This window comes from Sorghum bicolor, chromosome 5 (genome assembly GCF_000003195.3).
Source record: "Sorghum bicolor cultivar BTx623 chromosome 5, Sorghum_bicolor_NCBIv3, whole genome shotgun sequence".
Classification (NCBI taxonomy): Eukaryota; Viridiplantae; Streptophyta; class Magnoliopsida; order Poales; family Poaceae; genus Sorghum; species Sorghum bicolor.
The window spans coordinates 67,272,955-67,291,354 of record NC_012874.2 but is presented as its reverse complement, the minus strand read 5'-3'; the positions used below and the strand labels follow the sequence as shown (position 1 = coordinate 67,291,354).

Genomic DNA, 18,400 nt, shown 5'->3' with positions numbered 1-18,400 from the left:
CAGGCAGCACAAGGATCATCATCCTACTACTACATTGATTTCCAAGCACGGTTCACGGACACCACATTTTTCCACAAGGAATCGGAGCTTTACCGTGTTTCCAGAAAGAAAGAAAAAATCAGCTGTCGTCGTCGGCTCTAAATGTCATGTCAGCAATTGTACGCAACGCAAAGCTTGCTCCAAAACATCACAATGTACAGTACGTACAGATATACTTGGCTGCTCTGCTATAGCTAAAACGGTTCAACTGCATTACTCACGCAGTCACACTCCGTTGCACGCTCCATTGCGATGAAAACAATAACTATTTACAGTGTACGTACAGACTTCTGGACGGCAATGAATTGCGGCTTTCAGCTTCACTTCATATATACTGAAAGGAATACTGCAACGTGTTCTATCAAACTGAAACTCTGCACATAAAATCAATCCTTCAACACCTAACGTTACGCACCTGTGTATTGAGCAACATTACGCATGTAGTCTTGCCCAGATTCGTCCAATGATCTGAAAACGATCCGAAAAGCAATAGTAACCAGCTTGTCTTGCTTTTTCCAGTACTCCATGTCCACCCATCTTGCTCTCGGCCACCAAGGCCTCTAGTAGTCTTTTTCTTCTCTTTATTAATCTTCTGCATTCATTTCCCAGGAATTACTTCTTTCACCTTACCGTAGTAACTGGACCAGCTTCAGTAACAGAACAGCAAAGCATGGCAGAAACCACCATAATCAAACCTCATATGTATGTCATTATTTGATCAATCTGGTTCCAAATTACATCGTGGTGTCTCGACCACACTAACGCCTTTGACAGTCATCACCCAGAGCTGTTGTTTTCTTTCGACGACAGGCTATCAAGCACATCGCTTCCTCGGTAGTTCGTCGCACCAGGATCAGGGCTAAACGACTGCTGGTTGTTCAGAGCACACGCTGATGTTGAGGAACTTTTGTCTGCGGCAGCACCCCAGACATGGAAATCTGTATTTTCCACGAGGCCCTCAGAGGCGATCCTTGCATCTCGGAATGGTCCAATGCACTTTGCTTTTGCAAACTTAATGCAAGCCTCCTTTGCTGCCTCGAGACAAGCAGCCATCTCTCGCTCTTCACATCTCTCTCTTTCTTCATAGTCAGTCGGGGCAGCTACAAATAAGCCTTTCCACCAGGGAGGCTTGCATTTGCGTGATGCACTGATTGAGCACCCTGATCGCGCACCAGCCTGCAAATATGTGTATCAGCAGCATCAGCATGTTATTGTTTTCTTTTTTTTTGGGGGGTGGGTGCAGTGGGGGTTGGAACTCTTATGTTTTATTGAAACAGAATCTAGTACTAAGTACACTACACAAATTAAAGCATGTGTCAAATGCGAATGGTACATGCAACTTAAATGAAATATGATAAGCTCAGCCTTTCAGGTCTGCAGGAGGTAATATAACAAGAAATAGTGTCATATCCATATTCCAGGGCAGCATAAATAGATTTCAGAGAATTTGAATTTACTTCTGGGATCATTAATTGACGTGCATAGCTCTTAAAAAAAGCATCAGTAATCCATGAAATTTGACAGACTTTCCTCGCCGCTCTTCATAAAGCCACAGTAAGACATCAAGTTTGAGAAAACACTAGGTAACACAAGCATTTGTTTAATAAAGGCTGATATCATACAGAAGATAGCTAAATCTCATACAATGAGTTCTTTTCCCTCGAACACGTGGGAGAGCTACACATCATTATATATTATTAATATTACATACCATGAGCCGTAACTGCAAATTATGTTTTCCATGTTAATCATAAATTCTTTGATTTAGCCTTGATGTTATATTCGATGACAATATCAATACGAGAATCAGGTTTGCCATGTGTAATGTGGAGCAGTGTCAACCACAACAACTAAAGCTAAGTAGCCATGAGCTGGTTTGACCTCTTTAATGTATGCAGCTGCTATACTTATTGACTGGCAGAACTTGAGCCAGGCAACTCGGCCAGCTGCGACGATAAATAAAAAAAATCCCTTGCAATGAGCCTCAGTGGTGAAACTAAAGATGAATAGCATTTGAGACAAAACAGAAGTGAACACAGGTTTTCACTTACGAAAATAATTGAGAAGATAAACTGAATAATAAAAGAAAACATAACTCATCCAATAAAGAAATACAATATTGTGTGTGTAAAAACATGTATATTTGATTCTAACTAATGTTGTGGAAACAATTGCAAGGGAGGCTGTTTTTCCAGAAGACAGGGCACCGGCGTTTGATTAATAAGCCAACTAATCACTGTTAGATAAAAATAGATTGTGATTAATGATTTGGCTCAGTGTGGAAAAGCATCATAGCTGAGACAGATGGGATAAACTGAAAACTACATCGAGAGAAAGCAAAAACAATTGGAGCCATGGGAGCACAAAAACCTTTGCATCAGAACAAGTTCAAGCACTCAACTGGATAACTCTATAACCGGCATTCCACAAAGAAAGCATCAAAACGTAAAACATCACAGGTGAAACATAGCCCAATGTTATGGAGAACTTCAACCTCATCCACTCACTCCAGATGCCAGGAGATGGTTTGCTCTCTTGTCAACTGGAAAAATCCACTGAAAACGACATTGAAAGATAAACACTAATTTCACATTGAACGGAAACAAACAGAAATGGGGCATGGAAGGACAAAAACCACCCTATCTGAATAAGCTCAAGTTCCCAACTAGCCTTCTTTTACTGATTCCATAAGACCATAACTAGCATTCAAGACATTGTCAACCCCAACCATTCAACTCCAATAGCCAGGATCTGGTTTGCCCTCTTCGATGTCTAATATCAGAAGGGTCACTAAATGCTATACAATAGTGTAAACTGTGCTTGCCACATGTCAATCACACTCTGTTTCAACCTTGACATTAATAAATAATATTAGATGCAGATACCGATACAAGAAGTGACTTTGGACATGTGTACTGTGGAGCAGTGTCAACCATAACAACTAAAGCTAAGTAGCCATGAGCTGGTTTGCCCTCTTTAATGTAAGCAGCTGCTGTACTTACTGACTGGCAGAACTTGAGGCAGCCAACTCGGCCAGCTGCAATGGTAAATCAAATGCTTTGCACTTTTGGTAGGAGAGAGAGAGAGAGAGAGAGAGAGAGAAGGGAGGGGGGCTCTGTCTCAGTGATGAAATCAATGACAATGATCAATAGCATTTAAGACAGAACATAAGTAAAAATAGATTTTTCACTAGAAGAGAACATAAGCTGCACATTCTTGGAAAGCTACATTGAAGAATGAGAGAAAACACAACTCAGATGATTAAAAGTTATTATACATACATTTTTTTGTGAGTACAAACATTTATAGTGTATTACAATTCAGGTTGTGAAAACAAAATGTAGGGGGGGGGGGGGGGGGGGCTGTTTACCCAAAATACAGAGCAGTAGCATCCAGTTAATCAGCCAATAACTAATCATTGTCAGACAAAGTCGAGTGTGGTTTGGTTCAGTGTGTAGAAGCATGATAGTTAAGATAGCTGGGATAAAGTAAAAACAACAATGAAAGAAAGCAAATACAAATGGGGCATGGAAGGACAAAAATCCATCCACCTAAATAAGTTAAAGCACTCAACTGATCTACGTTTACTGGCTCCACAACCGGCATTCCACAAAGAAAGCATCAAAACTTTAAAAAATAAAGGTGAAACATAGCCCAATGTTATGTGAACTTCATCCCCAACCACTGAACTCCAGATGCCAGGGGATGGTTTGCTCTCTTTGTGAACTGGAAATCTGGGATAATCTGAAAACAAAATTTAAAGAGAAACATAAATTTCACATTAAACGAAAACAAACAGAAATGGGGCATGAAAGGCCAAAAAAGCATCCAACTAGCCTTCTTTTAGTATTCCATAACCAGCATTCCAGAAAGAACGCATGATCACAAAGGAACCACAAGCAAAACAAACATAGTCCAATGTAATGGGACATTGTCTACCCCAACCACTAAACTCCAGTAGCCACTAGACAGTATCTGGTTTGCCTTCTTTGATGTCTAATATCATAGAGAAGGATCACTGAATCCTATACCAATATGTTCTTAGCGTGAACTGTGCTTGCCACTTGTCAATGACACTGCTTCAGCCTTGACACTAATAAATAATATTAGATGCAGATATCGGTACAAGAGTGGATTTGATATGTGTAATGTGGAGCAGTGTCAATCACAACAACTAAAATTAAGTAGCCATGAGCTGGTTTGCCCTGTTTAATGTATGCAGCTGCTATACTTACTGACTGGCAGACTTGAGCCAGCCAACTCGGCCAGCTGCAATGCTAAATCAAAATCATTTGCATTTTAGGTAGGAGAGAACAAGAGAAAAAGAGAACGAGAGCGAGCGAGCGAGCGAGAGAGAGAGAAGGGATGGGGACTCTGTCTCAGTGACAAAATCAATGATTTGAGACAGAACATAAGTAAAAGTAGATTTCACTAGAAGACAAGAACATAAGTTGCACATTCTTGGGAAGCTACATTGAAGAATAAGAGAAAATATAACTCAGCTGATTAAAAGTTACATTTTTTTTGTGAGTAGAACCATTTATAGTGTATTATAGTTAATGTTGTGGAAAAATATGTATGGAAGGCTATTTTCCCAAAAGACAGCACTAGCATCCAGTTAATCAGCCAACAACTAATCATTGTCAGACAAAATTGATTGTGGTTTGGCTCAGCATGTAAAAGCATGATAGTTAAGACAGCTGGGATAAAGTAAAAACTACAATGAAAGAAAGCAAATACAAATGGGGCATGGAAGGATGAAAAACCAGACACCTGAGTAAGCTAAGGGGGTGCTTGGTTTTCTTGCTCGGGACTGTACTGACCTTGATAACTAGGATATCAGGTTTGTGGTGTGTTTGGAAGCCAAGCTAGCTTTTCTAAGGACATGTGCGAGCAAGGTTTGGATTGCTACTTGAAGAGAGCCAAATTCGCTTGCTCATGCTGGCAAGGTCCTCGGTGCCAACGCCGGCGAGGTGAAGCAAGGGGATTGCTACTTGAAGAGAGCCAAATTTGCTCGCTCATGCTGGCAAGGTCCTCGGTACCAGGGCCGGCGAGGTGAAGCAAGGTGGGCAAACACCAAGCAAGGCCTAAAGCACTCCACTCGCCTAGGTTTACTGACTCCATAACCGGCATTCCAGAAAGAAAGCATCACAAACAAACCACAAGTGAAACATAGCCCAATGTTATATAGCACTGTCAACCCTGACCACTGAACTCCAGATGCCAGAAATCGGTTTGTTCTCTTTGTCAACTGGGACAAAACTGAAAACCACATTTTGAAATCAAACAAATATAAATGCCACATCAAAAGATAACAAACAAAAATGGGGGCATGAGAGGATGAAAAACCAACCTATCCGAATAAGCTCAAGTGCCCAGCACCTTCTTATACTGATTCCGTAACTAACGTTCTGCATTCCTCAAAGCACATACCATCGCAAAGTAAAACCCATGAGCGAAACAAACGATTATGGGGCAATGTCAACCCCAACCACTGAACTCCAGTAGCCAGGAGCTGGTTTGCCCTCTTTGATATCTGCAGCTGCTAAACTTACTGCTTCGCATGACTGCTGCGAGGCACCTCGGCCAGCTGCAAGAGCAAACATGATCACAATTGACAGGCAGGCTTTCCAGTATTCATACCTGCATCGACAAGCTAGCTACACGCTGGATCTATTCCCATCCTACTCGCGTGGCTGCTCACGACCACGCATTGCGCCCCCCCCCCCCCCCCCCCCCCAAAAAAAAATGCCATCGCTTTGCCAACACAGATACGGTCTAGGAGGTGAGATGACGGGGGGGATGGGGTTTTACCTCGCACTGGGAGACGAGGTTGGCCTCGGCGGCCTCCCAGGCGGCTCGCCAGCTGGCGGCGTCGCGGAAGGCGAGGACGGGGCCCTCGCCGCTCGGTGCCGGGGAGCGGACTGGCGCGCGGAGGAGAGGGAGCGGCGGGTCGAAGCGCACCAAGGTGGCCTCCGCGGAATAGTCCTCCGCCGAGCCGTCGGCGCTGCCGGCGAAGGACATCGGGAGTCGATGGCAAAGCGCCGGCGGTGGCGGCAGGAGGGGAGGCGTGGTGAATGCTGGCTAGCAGGCTAGGGCTTTGGGATGTCCCTTGGATTGGGCCTAGGATGTGGTCATTCTCTTTTGTTGGGCTCTACCGGGCCCTGCAGACTGTTTTTTTCCATCTCCAATGTGTTGGATACTTCCCACCTGTCCGTTTAATTTAACGGTTCCCTTGTTAAATTTTAGCTAGCTAAAATTATTTTGTCTACTTTTATAGATGACTAATGGAACTAAACTATTTTAACTTTTTTTACTATTTTAGCTCCTTTTAATCAATATGTTTAGAACTTTAACTACTAAAATTTAGCTAACTAAAATTTAGCAAAGAAAACCAAACAGACCCTAACTCTTTAGCTAAAAAGAATTAACACAAACTCTATTGTGCGTCCATCCTGGGCGGGCTGGCCCACGCGCCCCACATGCCACCTGAGAGGAAGAAGATGGTGGCAGCTAGGGTTCTGATGTTAGGGATGTCACGGCAGAGTTTATCGGCGAGCTGCCCTATAATTTTTCGTCACCGGGTGTCAACCCATTTTTCATTAAGAGGATTAGAGTTCAAACCGTACACGAGGTCGATGTTCTAGGCGAGCAGCCTCAAACATCGCCCAAGAAGGAAACCTAGTTATCTACTGGATTCACGATAGGTTGTTCATCTTGTTCGTTTGGCTGATAAACCATGACAGAAAGTAATGTTGGCTGATTTGTTGTGAGAGAAAAATACTGCTGAATGTATAGCAGATTCGGCTGATAAGCTCAAACGATAGAATGTAAAGCATGCTTATGTGCTCAAAATAACACAGCATGCTTATGGACTTCTTTTTACAACAGGATGCTCGGATCACAGTCACAGGTGCAATTATTGCATCTGTGTTTCTGTACATCAAAGGTGGGGCAACACAGCAGTTGACCCAAGGAATGACAAAGCATACAGCAGACCAGCATTAGAGACGAAGCCACTGTCAACTGTAAGCAGAGATAAGATGGTCTTTTTTTTTGACGATTGCAAATAAATTTATTGCCCGCAGCAAGAAGCTGCTAAGATAGTTACAGAGTTGAGGTCTACTTGGAGTAGAGCCTGAAACAGAGTACAAATGGGGCCACAAACAGGCCTAATACAATTACAGTTTTGAAATGTAATCATGGAGCAACGGGCCTGTTTTGCTAAAGTATCAGCTGTAGCATTTTGACTTCGGTTGATTTTGAAGAGTTGAGTTTGAATAGTGGCTGCAGCATTGACGAAAACTTGTGTAAATGGTTTGATTCTCCATTGGGGCGGGTTTTGTTGATTCTCCTGATGGAGAAAATGCACCAGCTGCTGGGAATCTGAAAGAAAGCTACAGAATGGAATTTGAAGAGCCTGAACAATAGAAACTCCAAGAGCTAGGGCTGCAGCCTCAGCCATGAGAACGGAGTGGCAGCGCTGAAGTTTAGCTTGGACATAGATGTATTGAGGCGTCTGTACCTGAAAATTTAAGATAAAGATGCCTAGACCAGCATTGTTAGTGTATATATTTTGATCATCAGGTGTTACTGCTGCATCAACATAACATCTTGAACCCTGTAGGTTTGCTGGTAGGGGGCAAAAGTGTGGTGTTGGCTGTTGTAGATTTGCCTGCAAAACAGAAAGTTGATTACCTTGGTTTTGAGCAATGTGAGGTGATGCCTGGGTTGGAGTTTGGTCATTTTGTGTCATGTAGGCTTGGATGGCTTGATGAACCTGAGGTGGTGTCCAATCCTTTCTGTTGAAGTGGTAGTCATTCCTGGCTTTCCAAATGAACCAGAGAGTATAAAGAAACTTGCTTAATAGAGCCTCAGGAGTGGTATCATTTACAATAAGGGTTAGTGTTGATTGAACACCATCAATTTCAGGGGGAAAGTTAGCTGTGTTGATGGAGGGGTTGGGCTGTGAGCCATACCTGACGCGCAGTCCTTGACATCTGCTACGCCTTCAGAAGCTATTTGAAACCTCGCTTCAGCTTCAGCCAGGCAGGGAGAGCTTATTACTTTACAAATCCGCTCCTCCCCTCTTCCCTTGCGAAGAGCAAGCCTGATGGAGAGTTGGAGACAATATATCGACATTTTAAGAAACAATATGGATAGGAACAGAACAGAACCTGGGTTTTGGAGAAAACCAGTTAGTGATAGCTGGCACAGTGTACCTTGTTGTGGAAGCATGAGCCATGATGTTGCCACCAATGGGCTTGATCTGTGGTCCGGCAAACATAGCAGAGCCATCCACTTGTGCTACTACTTGATTGGTGATAACCACAGCAACTCCAAACTGCCATGGTCAATCAAATCAAATTAAGAAAAGCAAACAATGTGAAGGGATGTCCAGTGTCAACAGCATTTTCATTTGACTGAAAGCTAACACAAAAACCATAAAGAGAAAAGACTTGGTGTTCTTGAATGAAGACAAAAAAAATAATAACAATTTATACCAACCTCATCTGCTAACTTCTGAAGGCTTCTCAGGAACTTAGCCATATGCATTTGCCTAGCCGATAGCTCCCCTCTTCCTGAGAAATCAGTTCTGTACAGAGCTGTGGCACTGTCAACAACCATTAGAGCAAACCTGTAAATGTAGATATTCAGATTAGAAATTCTGACCAAGCTACCTCCATAATCACTAGTCTTAACAAATATATTCTGATCAGTGACAAATTTAGCTGGATTCTGCATATCCTAATGTGATGTGATCGAGAAGCAGCACATCATGTATTCAAGTTAGACTAAGTAGCAAACACTGCATTGGTATATCCCTACAGACAAACCAAGGCATACAATTAATTAGCTGTATGTAATGAAAGGTTTGATATGATAAACAAACATCAGCTGATTAAACATTTTATGTTTTAGCGAGTTAGCTCATATGAACCACAACATGCCATGAATAAATTTGGGATATTCTTTTTGTTAAATAAAGGAAATTTGGGATATTCCTGTACAATGCACAGAGTGAAAACGGACAAAACTAATGTTGTAAATAGTAGTGAAGTCTAGTTCAATATGAGAGTTGCATTTGTATTTAATTATCACATGGAACCGTCATGTGGGTCCAAAGGATCAGTACTTTAACTAAGGCATGATCCCTTTGACTCATAAGCAAAAGATAACCAAATCAATTTCAATTTATTCACCTAGTGCACAACTGATAGAATGTGAAGCATGCTTATGTGCTCAAAATAACACATAGTTCACATGTAGACGCCAAACAATAAGTTGGACTTGCCTTGTCTCTATCATCATGGAAGCTGCCTCCAGCAGAAGTCTGGATTGATGATCTGTATTATAAGCTCTGGCATAAGCCACATTCTCTAGCACATCAGCACCATTAAGCCCAAACCTAGATTCCAGTATGAGCATGTTTAGCGATCAAATTTATGTTATAATAATTAAAAAAATGCAGCTAAGGTATCACCTGTCAGCTATCTGCAGGAGCCTTTGTGGTCTGAACGTACCCTCTGCATCAATGTACATAGCCTTTCCTTCACCACCGCCTTGGTCCAATGGAAGCTGCAGTATAAATTATTCACATATTTTACACCAACAAAACAAAACGGGAAAAACCAAGAAGGGGTTGATAGACAAAAATCTCACCTGACATGTAACACAAAGGGTGTGACACAATTGAGTCTTTCCAGAGCGGAACTCACCATATATCTCTGTGATAGATCCTGTTTCTATCCCACCTGTTGCAGATATGTCATAACAGAACGCTAAATCAGTGGAAGTAACTAGTATAAGTTCTTTAGGGAAAGTAAGATCATGGAATCTACAAGCTCATTACCCTCCAAGATCTTATCAAGCTCTCTTGATCCAGTTGTAACTTGAATAATCTCCAGCCGCTGGGCATGTAGTTGGCTGGCACTTGTAAATCCCAGTGGAACTATCTTGGATGCTGCAAAAGGCTTGTAGACAGTTATGAGTTCAACAGTGCCCAACACAACTTCCCTACAACATAGCCTCAATACAGTTTCAATACATGTACAGTCCATATTACTTGCCTGCTTCAATTATCTTGTCAACTTTAGCTTCACTTATTCCTTTGATCTGCACAAGATCTTTCCTTGGAGTGTAAGCCACAGCCTCCACGGTGTGCAGACCAGAATCTTTCAGCTTTTTCACATCCAGTGCAGCTATTCCAGAAGCCTACACCACAAATGATACACAAATTTAATGTTAACAGAGCAATGAGCCTTTTTTATGTTTCATTCAAGAAACTAGTTACAGACTTACAGTTAATCAGCTACCTAAATAGCACTTAAACAAGGGAATAGAAACAAATTACAAAATGCAATCATAAGATCATTTGCTACTGTATATTGACTAGAATTGAAGAACACTATGTCCTTAGGCAATGAACTGCAATTGTGCCATTTATTAGCTAACAGGCCAATATAGTTCAGGCAACAAATTCCTCATTTTCTGAGGGTATTTGCACAGGGAAACTATTTCAGGCCAATATGGTTCAGGCAACAATGAACTGAAATTATTTCAGACTCATCTGAAATGATGTAGGCACAGGAAATCAACTGACAGAAGAGCAGTTCCCACGAGAAACAAGATGGTGACTTCATGCTTCATTTTTCCAAGCAGATTCCAGAAGCAACTACCTATGCCCCATGAATCCATTCGAGAGCCTAGTCATGATTCCAATTGAAAGCACATCATCTCAATACAGCAGTGAGGCCTTGTTTAGTTGGCGAAAAATTTTGGGTTTGGCTGCTGTAGCCCTTTCGTTTGTATTTGACAATTATTGTCCAATCATGGACTAACTATGCTCAAAAGATTCATCGCGCAAATTATAGGCAGACTGCAATTATCTATTTTTATCTATATTTAATGCTCCATGCATGTGCCGCAAGATTGCATGTGATGGGGAATCTTGAAAAATTTTAGGATCTAAGGCCTTGTTTAGTTGAGGAGGTGAAAATTTTTTGGGTACTTCGTTTTTATTTGGTAATTATTGTGCAACCATGGACTAACTAGGCTCAAAATATTCGTCTGTGCAATTAATTATTTTTTACCTATATTTAATGCTCCATGCATGTGCCGCAATATTCGATGTGTCAGTGAATCTTGAAAAAACTTTGGCTTTTGGGGGGAACAAGGCCTGAATGACACTGTTTATTACTGAAAATTGTGCAATCCGTGGTCGAAAGGACCAAACAAACCACAATAAACACTCAAGCTTGACCGCCATTCATGTGAAGTGGCGAATTATCAGGAACCTAGGTTTTTCGCAACCAATAATCTGAGGCGACAATGTCAATTCAACCACGCATGAACTGGAAATTCCAGAATCGCTCACAATCTTCGCGTCATTCAAGGGAAAAGGCGGGTTGATCAATCGAGAACCTAGTCTCTCGCAGCCAATAAACCGCGGCAACAGCTGGGGAAAACCATTGCCCCGCGCACAGATCGGAACATTCAAGAAACCTGGCCCTTGGCTCACCCATTTCTTCGGCCAACAGTGGCGGACCCAGAAATGGATGAAGAGGGGGGCTAAATAATTTGCTCGCTAAATCCAGTATATTAATAGATATAGCTTAAGATTGATAATTCAATATTGATTTAAAGTGCTCAAAAGCAAAGATTCATAAACTAAACATAGAAAAATACCAAATACATTGAGTCTTTTGCTAAAAAGAAAATTGTTAAAAAAAATTTGAGTCCAAGAGGGGGGCTGCAGCCACCCCAGCCCCCCCTGAGTCCGCCAATGTCGGCCAAGAACGCAGCCCCACACCCAAAGAACCCGCACCCGCGACGAAGACCACCTCCACTCCCTACTAGCGCGGAACGCGAAGCCGGAGCCTCAGGAAAGCCTCGGCCTCGGAAACGCCGCCCATTCCGGGGCATCGCGAGGGGAACAAGCACCGGACCCAAGATGCCGTGTAGGGTTTGGGCGGGGGCCGAGGAAGCTGGATCCGAACCTGGAGCTGCTCGATGGGGAATGCCCCGTGCTCCCCCTCCCCCTCCTGCTCCGCTCCCGCCGCCGAAGCCGAGGCCGCCGCCTTCTGCTTCTGCTGCGCCGCCGACATGTAGGGGTGAAAGTGGTGTGGATAATTCTCCGAACCGATCCGATCCGAATTCGAATTTTGAGGATATGGAGAAGAACTTTTAACATCCGTGCGGATACGGATAATCCGAATCCGATTATCTGCGGATACGGGGTAGGATATGGAATAGGTAAAATCCGGCGGATATGGATTATCCGCAAATTTTATGCGGATTATCCGATGTTTAAAATAGGATATCCGAAGGTTTCTCTTCCAAGACTAAAGAATTTAGGATTTTAAAAAGTTTGTTAGTTGAGGACTTTTATTTTATGAGGTGGTTGTTTAATGTTCTAATTTTTAAATTAAGAAATTTGCTAGATGCTATTATTTATTGGCTAATAACTTATTATTTTTTGGTGAAGATATCATGTTAAGTGTTAATTATTAGTGTGAGAGCAACAATATGGAATGCAGTGCAAGATTATTATCTATTGCCTATTCTTGTTCTGTACTAAATAAATTCTTCACAAGCATATAATTCTCTATGTATGCACATGTTACTCGACTATTAAAATCCATCTCCGATCCGTTTCCGCTCCATATCCGTACCAGTTCCGACTACCGAAAAAAACCGTATCCACATCCACATCCGTGTATTATCCGCTCCGCACCGAATCCGACAAAGAAAAGCGGATTAGAATATGGAAAAGACATTATCCGCACCGATCCGATCCGTTTCCATCCCTTCTCCTTCTCTCACCTCTGCGGCTCGTCCATTTGCTCTGTTTCTTTTCGAAGAGAAATGGAGGGATCTCATATGGGCCTCCGTCTAATGGGCCAACCAGAGGCCGTCGGCCCGCGTGTAAGATGACCCTGGGCTGGACCGGGCTGAGAAACGAAGCCCAGCCCAGAAGAGACTGGGAGGCGTCCGATCCAGCGCGGGCGGCCCATATACAAGGCGGACCGCGCCCTGTCCGCACCGCACCGCCGTCGCCTGTGTGCTTCGCTTCAACTTCCTCGGCAAGCAGAAGAGGAGGGAGGGAGGTCCTGCTCGCTCGATCCAGACGCATCCGCCGACCGCCGTCACCGGAGTCGCCGACAGGATGTTTCTCACGAGGTGACTGGCCGGTTTCGGATCCCTCTGTCCTTGAAACCCTCTGGATTCAATCCGCTGGCGGTGGCGGCGGCGCGTCGTGTGCTGACGCGGGGTGCATTTTTTTTTGGTTTGGGGGTGTTTGCAGGACGGAGTACGACCGCGGGGTGAACACGTTCTCGCCGGAGGGGCGGCTGTTCCAGGTCGAGTACGCCATCGAGGCCATCAAGGTGAGATCCCCTCTCTCCCTCTCTCCTTTTGCTGTCTCCTTCGTAGCGGTCTGGCGGAAGGGTGGCGTGCTGTACCCGATTCGAATTTGAACAGCGGGGACGCCGGAGATGCCGAGTGCCTGTGCGGGCTGGTGGGGACTTTTGTGACGGCGAGGCTAGATTTGTGGGGTTGGCTGTTGTTGCGTGAGCTCAAATCTGAAAGGGGCGCAGTTGGGGGTTTTTTTAGGATTATTAACAGAATTGCTGGGATTTGCGAGTTGGGGGTGTTATAAACGAAGTTAGGAGTATGGCTCACTCGATCTTACTGGTTGAGGTTTGGGATTGTGGAAGGTTTGTGGTTGTGCGTCTAGTTAGTTTGTTACTGTGTCAATTTCAGCTTGGCATGTGATGGCATGCTCTTTTTTTTCATCAATAGCACCGGATTGTCATTGCATTAGTAGCCAGAAAAAAAAGTAGCTCAAGGACTAGCACTTGCACTCAAGTACACACACGAACCCATACTGAATTTTGTGCAATATCCCAGACCTTTACTTGTTGAGATTTATGTGGGTTTTGTCTTTTGTGTGACGAAGTGATGCTTATGTTGCTGTTCCCTTTGCTCTTGCAGTTGGGATCCACTGCGATCGGGTTGAAGACAAAGGATGGTGTTGTTCTCGCCGTCGAGAAACGTGTGACCTCTCCACTGCTGGTACTTACTGAGTTACTTTTTCCTTCCTCTTAGCCGGTACTACTCTGCTTGATTGTATGGTGGCAAACATTGGGATGTTAAATTGGGAACAATGAATTGCTTGCTGACTGAACGTCTATGATTGAATTGTTGTGACTTCGTATACAAGGTTTATTATCTTTAGGTAGCTCCTCTTTCACAAAGTTGTGCGGACTCTAATTCTACTGCAGTTTTTGTTGACAATATTTTAACCTACAGCTTTGTGTTATGGTAACAAGAATGGTTTTATCAGAGGATACCACTTAGCCTCTGGTTTTCATAGGTTGTTTCATGTTTAAATTGTTAATGAATTCAGCTTTCCTTTGCTCTTTGATGTTATAGGAACCAAGCAGTGTGGAGAAAATCATGGAAATCGATGAGCACATAGGCTGTGCCATGAGTGGACTTATTGCTGATGCTAGAACGCTAGTGGAGCATGCTCGTGTTGAGACTCAGGTACTTTCCTGGGTTGTCTACACATATTTACATGTTTGGGAGCTTTATCTGTTAATCTCACTTGACATGTTTACCATCAGAATCATAGGTTCTCATATGGGGAGCCAATGACCGTAGAATCTTCTACACAAGCTATCTGTGACTTGGCTCTGCGCTTTGGCGAAGGTGATGAAGAGTCAATGGTTAGCCTCATTTATGTTATTGTACCACCTCCAGAATGCAAGAGCAAGAATAATTTGCTGCTGACTACCTCTCATTCCTTCAACTTCAAAATATAAGATGGATTTACACCAATACCGTTGTTTGCTGCATTTCAAATTTAGTTTGATGTTGCCTGCTTATATTCTGACTGTAGGAAGTTGAATCTAGTAGAACATTTAGGTGTTCTAGTCAGCTCTATTACTCCCATAATGACTATGAAAAGAGATAACAGGCATTACTGGCCTTTATGAAATGATGAGGGATTTATTAATATAGACCTATCCTGCCTGAATTAGCTCTTTCATCTGTAAGTATTATCTTACCGAAGGCCTGGACCTATGAATTGCTTTTGTTAAGGTTCAGTTGCAAAATGTCGAAAGTTTTCTCCATTTGCCAACTATTTTGATATGGCAACACAGTACTTGTTTTCACAGCATCTATACACCCACAGTTTCCTGCATCGTGGACATACAAATAGCTTATTTATACAACCCACTAGTCTACATTTATATTTCCATGCAAATAACTTGTAGAGGGGTGTGCTAAAGTCATAATCACTTCATGTATCTTGGAGTGGGCGTTCTGATATGCTTATTTGTTTGTGCAGTCACGACCATTTGGAGTCTCTCTCCTAATCGCTGGACATGATGAGAATGGACCTAGCTTGTAAGTGTTGATCCATTTAGCTTACTGGACTGATTTTCTGAATTGCTGTCTTTAGAATCCATGTTTTTCTTAGATAGGGGAGCTTTACTTCTTTTTATTATGCAAATCATTGTACTATAATGCATTGAAATTGCTTTTATATGGGATTTTTTAGAGTTTAGGCTGTCATGTAAGGTGGGTTGCTTTACTTCTGTTTTCTTCAAAAAAAAAACAATGTACTGCCCTGCATTGTAATTTCTTTTTGTTGGATCTTTTTAGATTGCCATGGTAAACACTAGTTTGTAGTGGATATCCTTTTGCTGCAGAGAGTAGACTTGCCATTTGTTGGGCTCACACGAAATATGGTTGTTTGCTAGGCGATTTTGTTCTAGGTCATTATGCATCCTTGTCTCCTTGAAGGGCAATTAAAGTAGAGTTCCTTTAAATTAAGGGAAAACATGAAGTCCTTGAACTTGCGACCAAGATTGTTCCAAACCTCCAATGGTTATCTACATCATGCATTGAACATGTTTGACTCACACGAACTATGGTTGTCTGCTATGCGGTTTTGTTTTAGGTCACTGTGTCCTTGACAAGGAAATTAAAGTAGAATTTCTGTAAAAATAAGGAAAAACAGAAAGTCTTTGAACTTGTGACCAAGATTGTTCCAATGGTTATCTACATCATGCATTGAACTATGTGATTCGCATTGCTAGATGAGCTACCTTTTTTTCTCGAAAACGCAGGAGAGCTGCGCTTCATTATATTAAGAAGAGAGTAAAGGGCAAGAGCCCATACAACACTCACACACACAAACACACACGCACACCACCAGTCTCAAGGGTTACTATCGCACCGGAGACTCCATTACATAATACGACCACAGCTGAGCCAAACACTCTAACTACCGGGGAGGAGGGCAGCCAAGAAGGATAGCCCCCGAGCCCCTGCCATAGACCACAAGCGGCTTCATTTCCGGCTAAGATCAGCGCTTGAGCTAAGTTAGGGGCTGCTCCATCAAAAACACAACTATTGCGATGATTCCAAATTGTCCAGGCTCCAAGAATAATAAGTGAATTCACTTCTGTATATGGACAAGGTCTTTACTCATAATAAGCAAGTGTAAAAAGGTCAACTTTGAGCCTAAGTATAATAGTATTTTTTGGTGAGGTTTTATGTTCTCAGGCTTTATATTTCATGATTTGGTTAGATGGTTAGATCCATATGCGTATAGTTTTTAGGTAGGAAAGTATTTCTTTCCCTGCTTCCCAATAAATCTTGCGGAAAATTTCTTTATTTACCACTGGAAGTTTAGCTAAGTCCCGTACATAAGTTCACTGGGTATACATGTTGGCTGAGACATATATTTTGGTTGATGGAATATTGTGTGGAGACCAGGCACTTATAATAGACCCCTTTGTATGTTTTGCTCATTCTGCAAAGATGGCATCCTTATCTCTCTATGTTGTGAGGCAATTCTTTCTGTCATGATCAATTTACAAAAAGTCACTGGACTTCACTCCTCAATTCCTCATGTTTTGCTATCTTTGTACTGCAGGTACTACACTGACCCATCTGGAACCTTCTGGCAATGCAATGCAAAGGCTATTGGATCAGGCTCTGAAGGAGCTGATAGCTCCTTGCAGGAGCAGTACAACAAGGTACGGTTCAAGATAAATGCTAAGCTAATGAATTGTACATTTCCAATGAGATATCCTGCCTGTGAACCTTAGTTATAAGGAGTTATCTAACTCAATCCAGGGGAAAAACGTGTCCTAGAGCATTAGATTAATTGCGATGCTGCTTAGAATCTGACTATGCTACGCACATAGAATGGCATCACAAGAATTTGCTCCACAAGGATGTAAGGATGGGATGATAGTAGTCCTTTATGACTGTGTCCAAAAAAAAAATATGTGAAACTGCATGCATACTGCAATGTCACAGCAGATCCATAAAAAAACAGTGTTGGTTGTTGCACGCATGGAAGAAAATTGTTAGTAATGCCTTGCTGATATCTTGGTGCAGGAACTGACCCTCCAGGAGGCAGAGACCATAGCCCTTTCTATCCTGAAGCAGGTTATGGAAGAGAAGGTATGGCGTGTCAAACTACTCCATATTCCATTCTTCAGCTCCATTGAACCATTCATCTAAATGTGAACTTGTCATCTTGTTCTAAACAGGTGACCCCAAACAATGTCGATATCGCCAAGGTTGCCCCCAAGTACCACCTCTACACCCCTGCCGAGGTTGAAGCTGTCATTGCGAGGCTGTAAAACACTTCAGATTTCTCGATTTCCCATCATCAATCACGGTCGTTGTATGAAGCATGGACATCTTGATGCTGGCCTGTCAGCCTAGTGTGTGTTGCTATGTTTGTCACCATGTTCTGTCAACTCCACAAGGGCAGTTCATGATAGATTAATTGGCAGCCCGGTCAGTTCAATGATTTAAGTAGCATTGAGAAGTTTGTACTGCCAGAAAGAATGTATACTTCTTTTTACGAATTTAACTTCAATTTCTTCTTTTCCCAGCCAGTTCGTGACGTGTTGACTGGTTTTGCAACCTGCAATTTCCAGTGGTGTGTGAATTACTGCGGTGGTGGTGGCCATATCCGGTGCCTTTCACGCGCAGGCTATATTTTTTTGTTTTCTGCCGGTGGCCAATACAGTTTGGTCTGCCCAGAAAATTTTGGATCCATTTGGTTGAAGGCTAGAAATTGGCATGACCAAACGAATTTAGAATGTGACAAAGGACATGTTATGAAATGTTAAATCTAAAACAATTAAGAAGTTTTGTTACGAATACGATGGTTTACTATAGATCATAACACTAGAACCAACATAGCTTGCACTCACATGTTATATAAAAACAGAAAGAATATCTTATCATATCTATATGAGCATCTTGACACAAATTATATATACTCATGCAACTAATTCCTTCGTTAAAAAAAGAATACTAA

The 18,400-nt window shown here is 42.5% G+C and overlaps 3 protein-coding genes across 4 annotated transcripts; 1 reads left to right on the top strand and 2 right to left on the bottom strand.

The window, feature by feature from the left end:
- On the bottom strand, positions 132 to 6,170 carry LOC8068294. 2 transcript variants are annotated; one of them, XR_002453709.1, is made up of 3 exons: positions 5,854 to 6,170; positions 455 to 1,215; positions 132 to 373 (listed from the first exon to the last, which is right to left on the bottom strand). XR_002453709.1 is itself a non-coding variant. In XM_002449818.2 (2 exons), the coding sequence occupies exons 1-2, from the start codon at positions 6,061 to 6,063 to the stop codon at positions 817 to 819; spliced, it is 609 nt and encodes a 202-aa protein (XP_002449863.1). In that variant the 5' UTR covers positions 6,064 to 6,170; the 3' UTR covers positions 132 to 816. The 2 variants fall into 2 exon arrangements, 1 of the variants encoding a protein (XP_002449863.1); XM_002449818.2 differs by having other exon boundaries at positions 132 to 1,215.
- On the bottom strand, positions 6,976 to 12,146 carry LOC8079105 (DNA repair protein RAD51 homolog A). Its single transcript, XM_002449817.2, has 10 exons — positions 12,039 to 12,146; positions 10,110 to 10,254; positions 9,893 to 10,003; positions 9,703 to 9,794; positions 9,524 to 9,618; positions 9,335 to 9,448; positions 8,548 to 8,677; positions 8,262 to 8,383; positions 8,027 to 8,149; positions 6,976 to 7,089 (listed from the first exon to the last, which is right to left on the bottom strand). Coding segments are annotated over exons 1-10 (1,041 nt in total). The 3' UTR covers positions 6,976 to 7,088.
- LOC8068293 (proteasome subunit alpha type-5) lies at positions 13,064 to 18,046 on the top strand. Its single transcript, XM_002451082.2, has 9 exons — positions 13,064 to 13,221; positions 13,346 to 13,427; positions 14,035 to 14,115; positions 14,476 to 14,589; positions 14,670 to 14,771; positions 15,398 to 15,456; positions 16,994 to 17,096; positions 17,464 to 17,529; positions 17,619 to 18,046. Exons 1-9 carry the CDS (start codon positions 13,208 to 13,210, stop codon positions 17,709 to 17,711), a joined length of 714 nt encoding a protein of 237 aa, XP_002451127.1. The 5' UTR covers positions 13,064 to 13,207; the 3' UTR covers positions 17,712 to 18,046.

What these genes read in the sequence shown, in the direction of transcription:
- LOC8068294 (XM_002449818.2), bottom strand. Translation starts at nt 6,063, where the DNA reads ATGTCCTTCGCCGGCAGCGCCGACGGCTCGGCGGAGGACTATTCCGCG. An exon ending in ACCTCGTCTCCCAGTGCGAG is followed by an intron (nt 1,216 to 5,853) that starts GTAAAACCCCAT and finishes ACATATTTGCAG; the next exon opens with GCTGGTGCGCGATCAGGGTG.
- LOC8079105 (XM_002449817.2), bottom strand. Translation starts at nt 12,146, where the DNA reads ATGTCGGCGGCGCAGCAGAAGCAGAAGGCGGCGGCCTCGGCTTCGGCG. An exon ending in CTCCTGCAGATAGCTGACAG is followed by an intron (nt 9,449 to 9,523) that starts GTGATACCTTAG and finishes ACTGGAATCTAG; the next exon opens with GTTTGGGCTTAATGGTGCTG. An exon ending in TTCAGAAGTTAGCAGATGAG is followed by an intron (nt 8,384 to 8,547) that starts GTTGGTATAAAT and finishes TGACCATGGCAG; the next exon opens with TTTGGAGTTGCTGTGGTTAT.
- LOC8068293 (XM_002451082.2), top strand. An exon ending in GTGTGACCTCTCCACTGCTG is followed by an intron (nt 14,116 to 14,475) that starts GTACTTACTGAG and finishes TTGATGTTATAG; the next exon opens with GAACCAAGCAGTGTGGAGAA. An exon ending in TGCAGGAGCAGTACAACAAG is followed by an intron (nt 17,097 to 17,463) that starts GTACGGTTCAAG and finishes ATCTTGGTGCAG; the next exon opens with GAACTGACCCTCCAGGAGGC.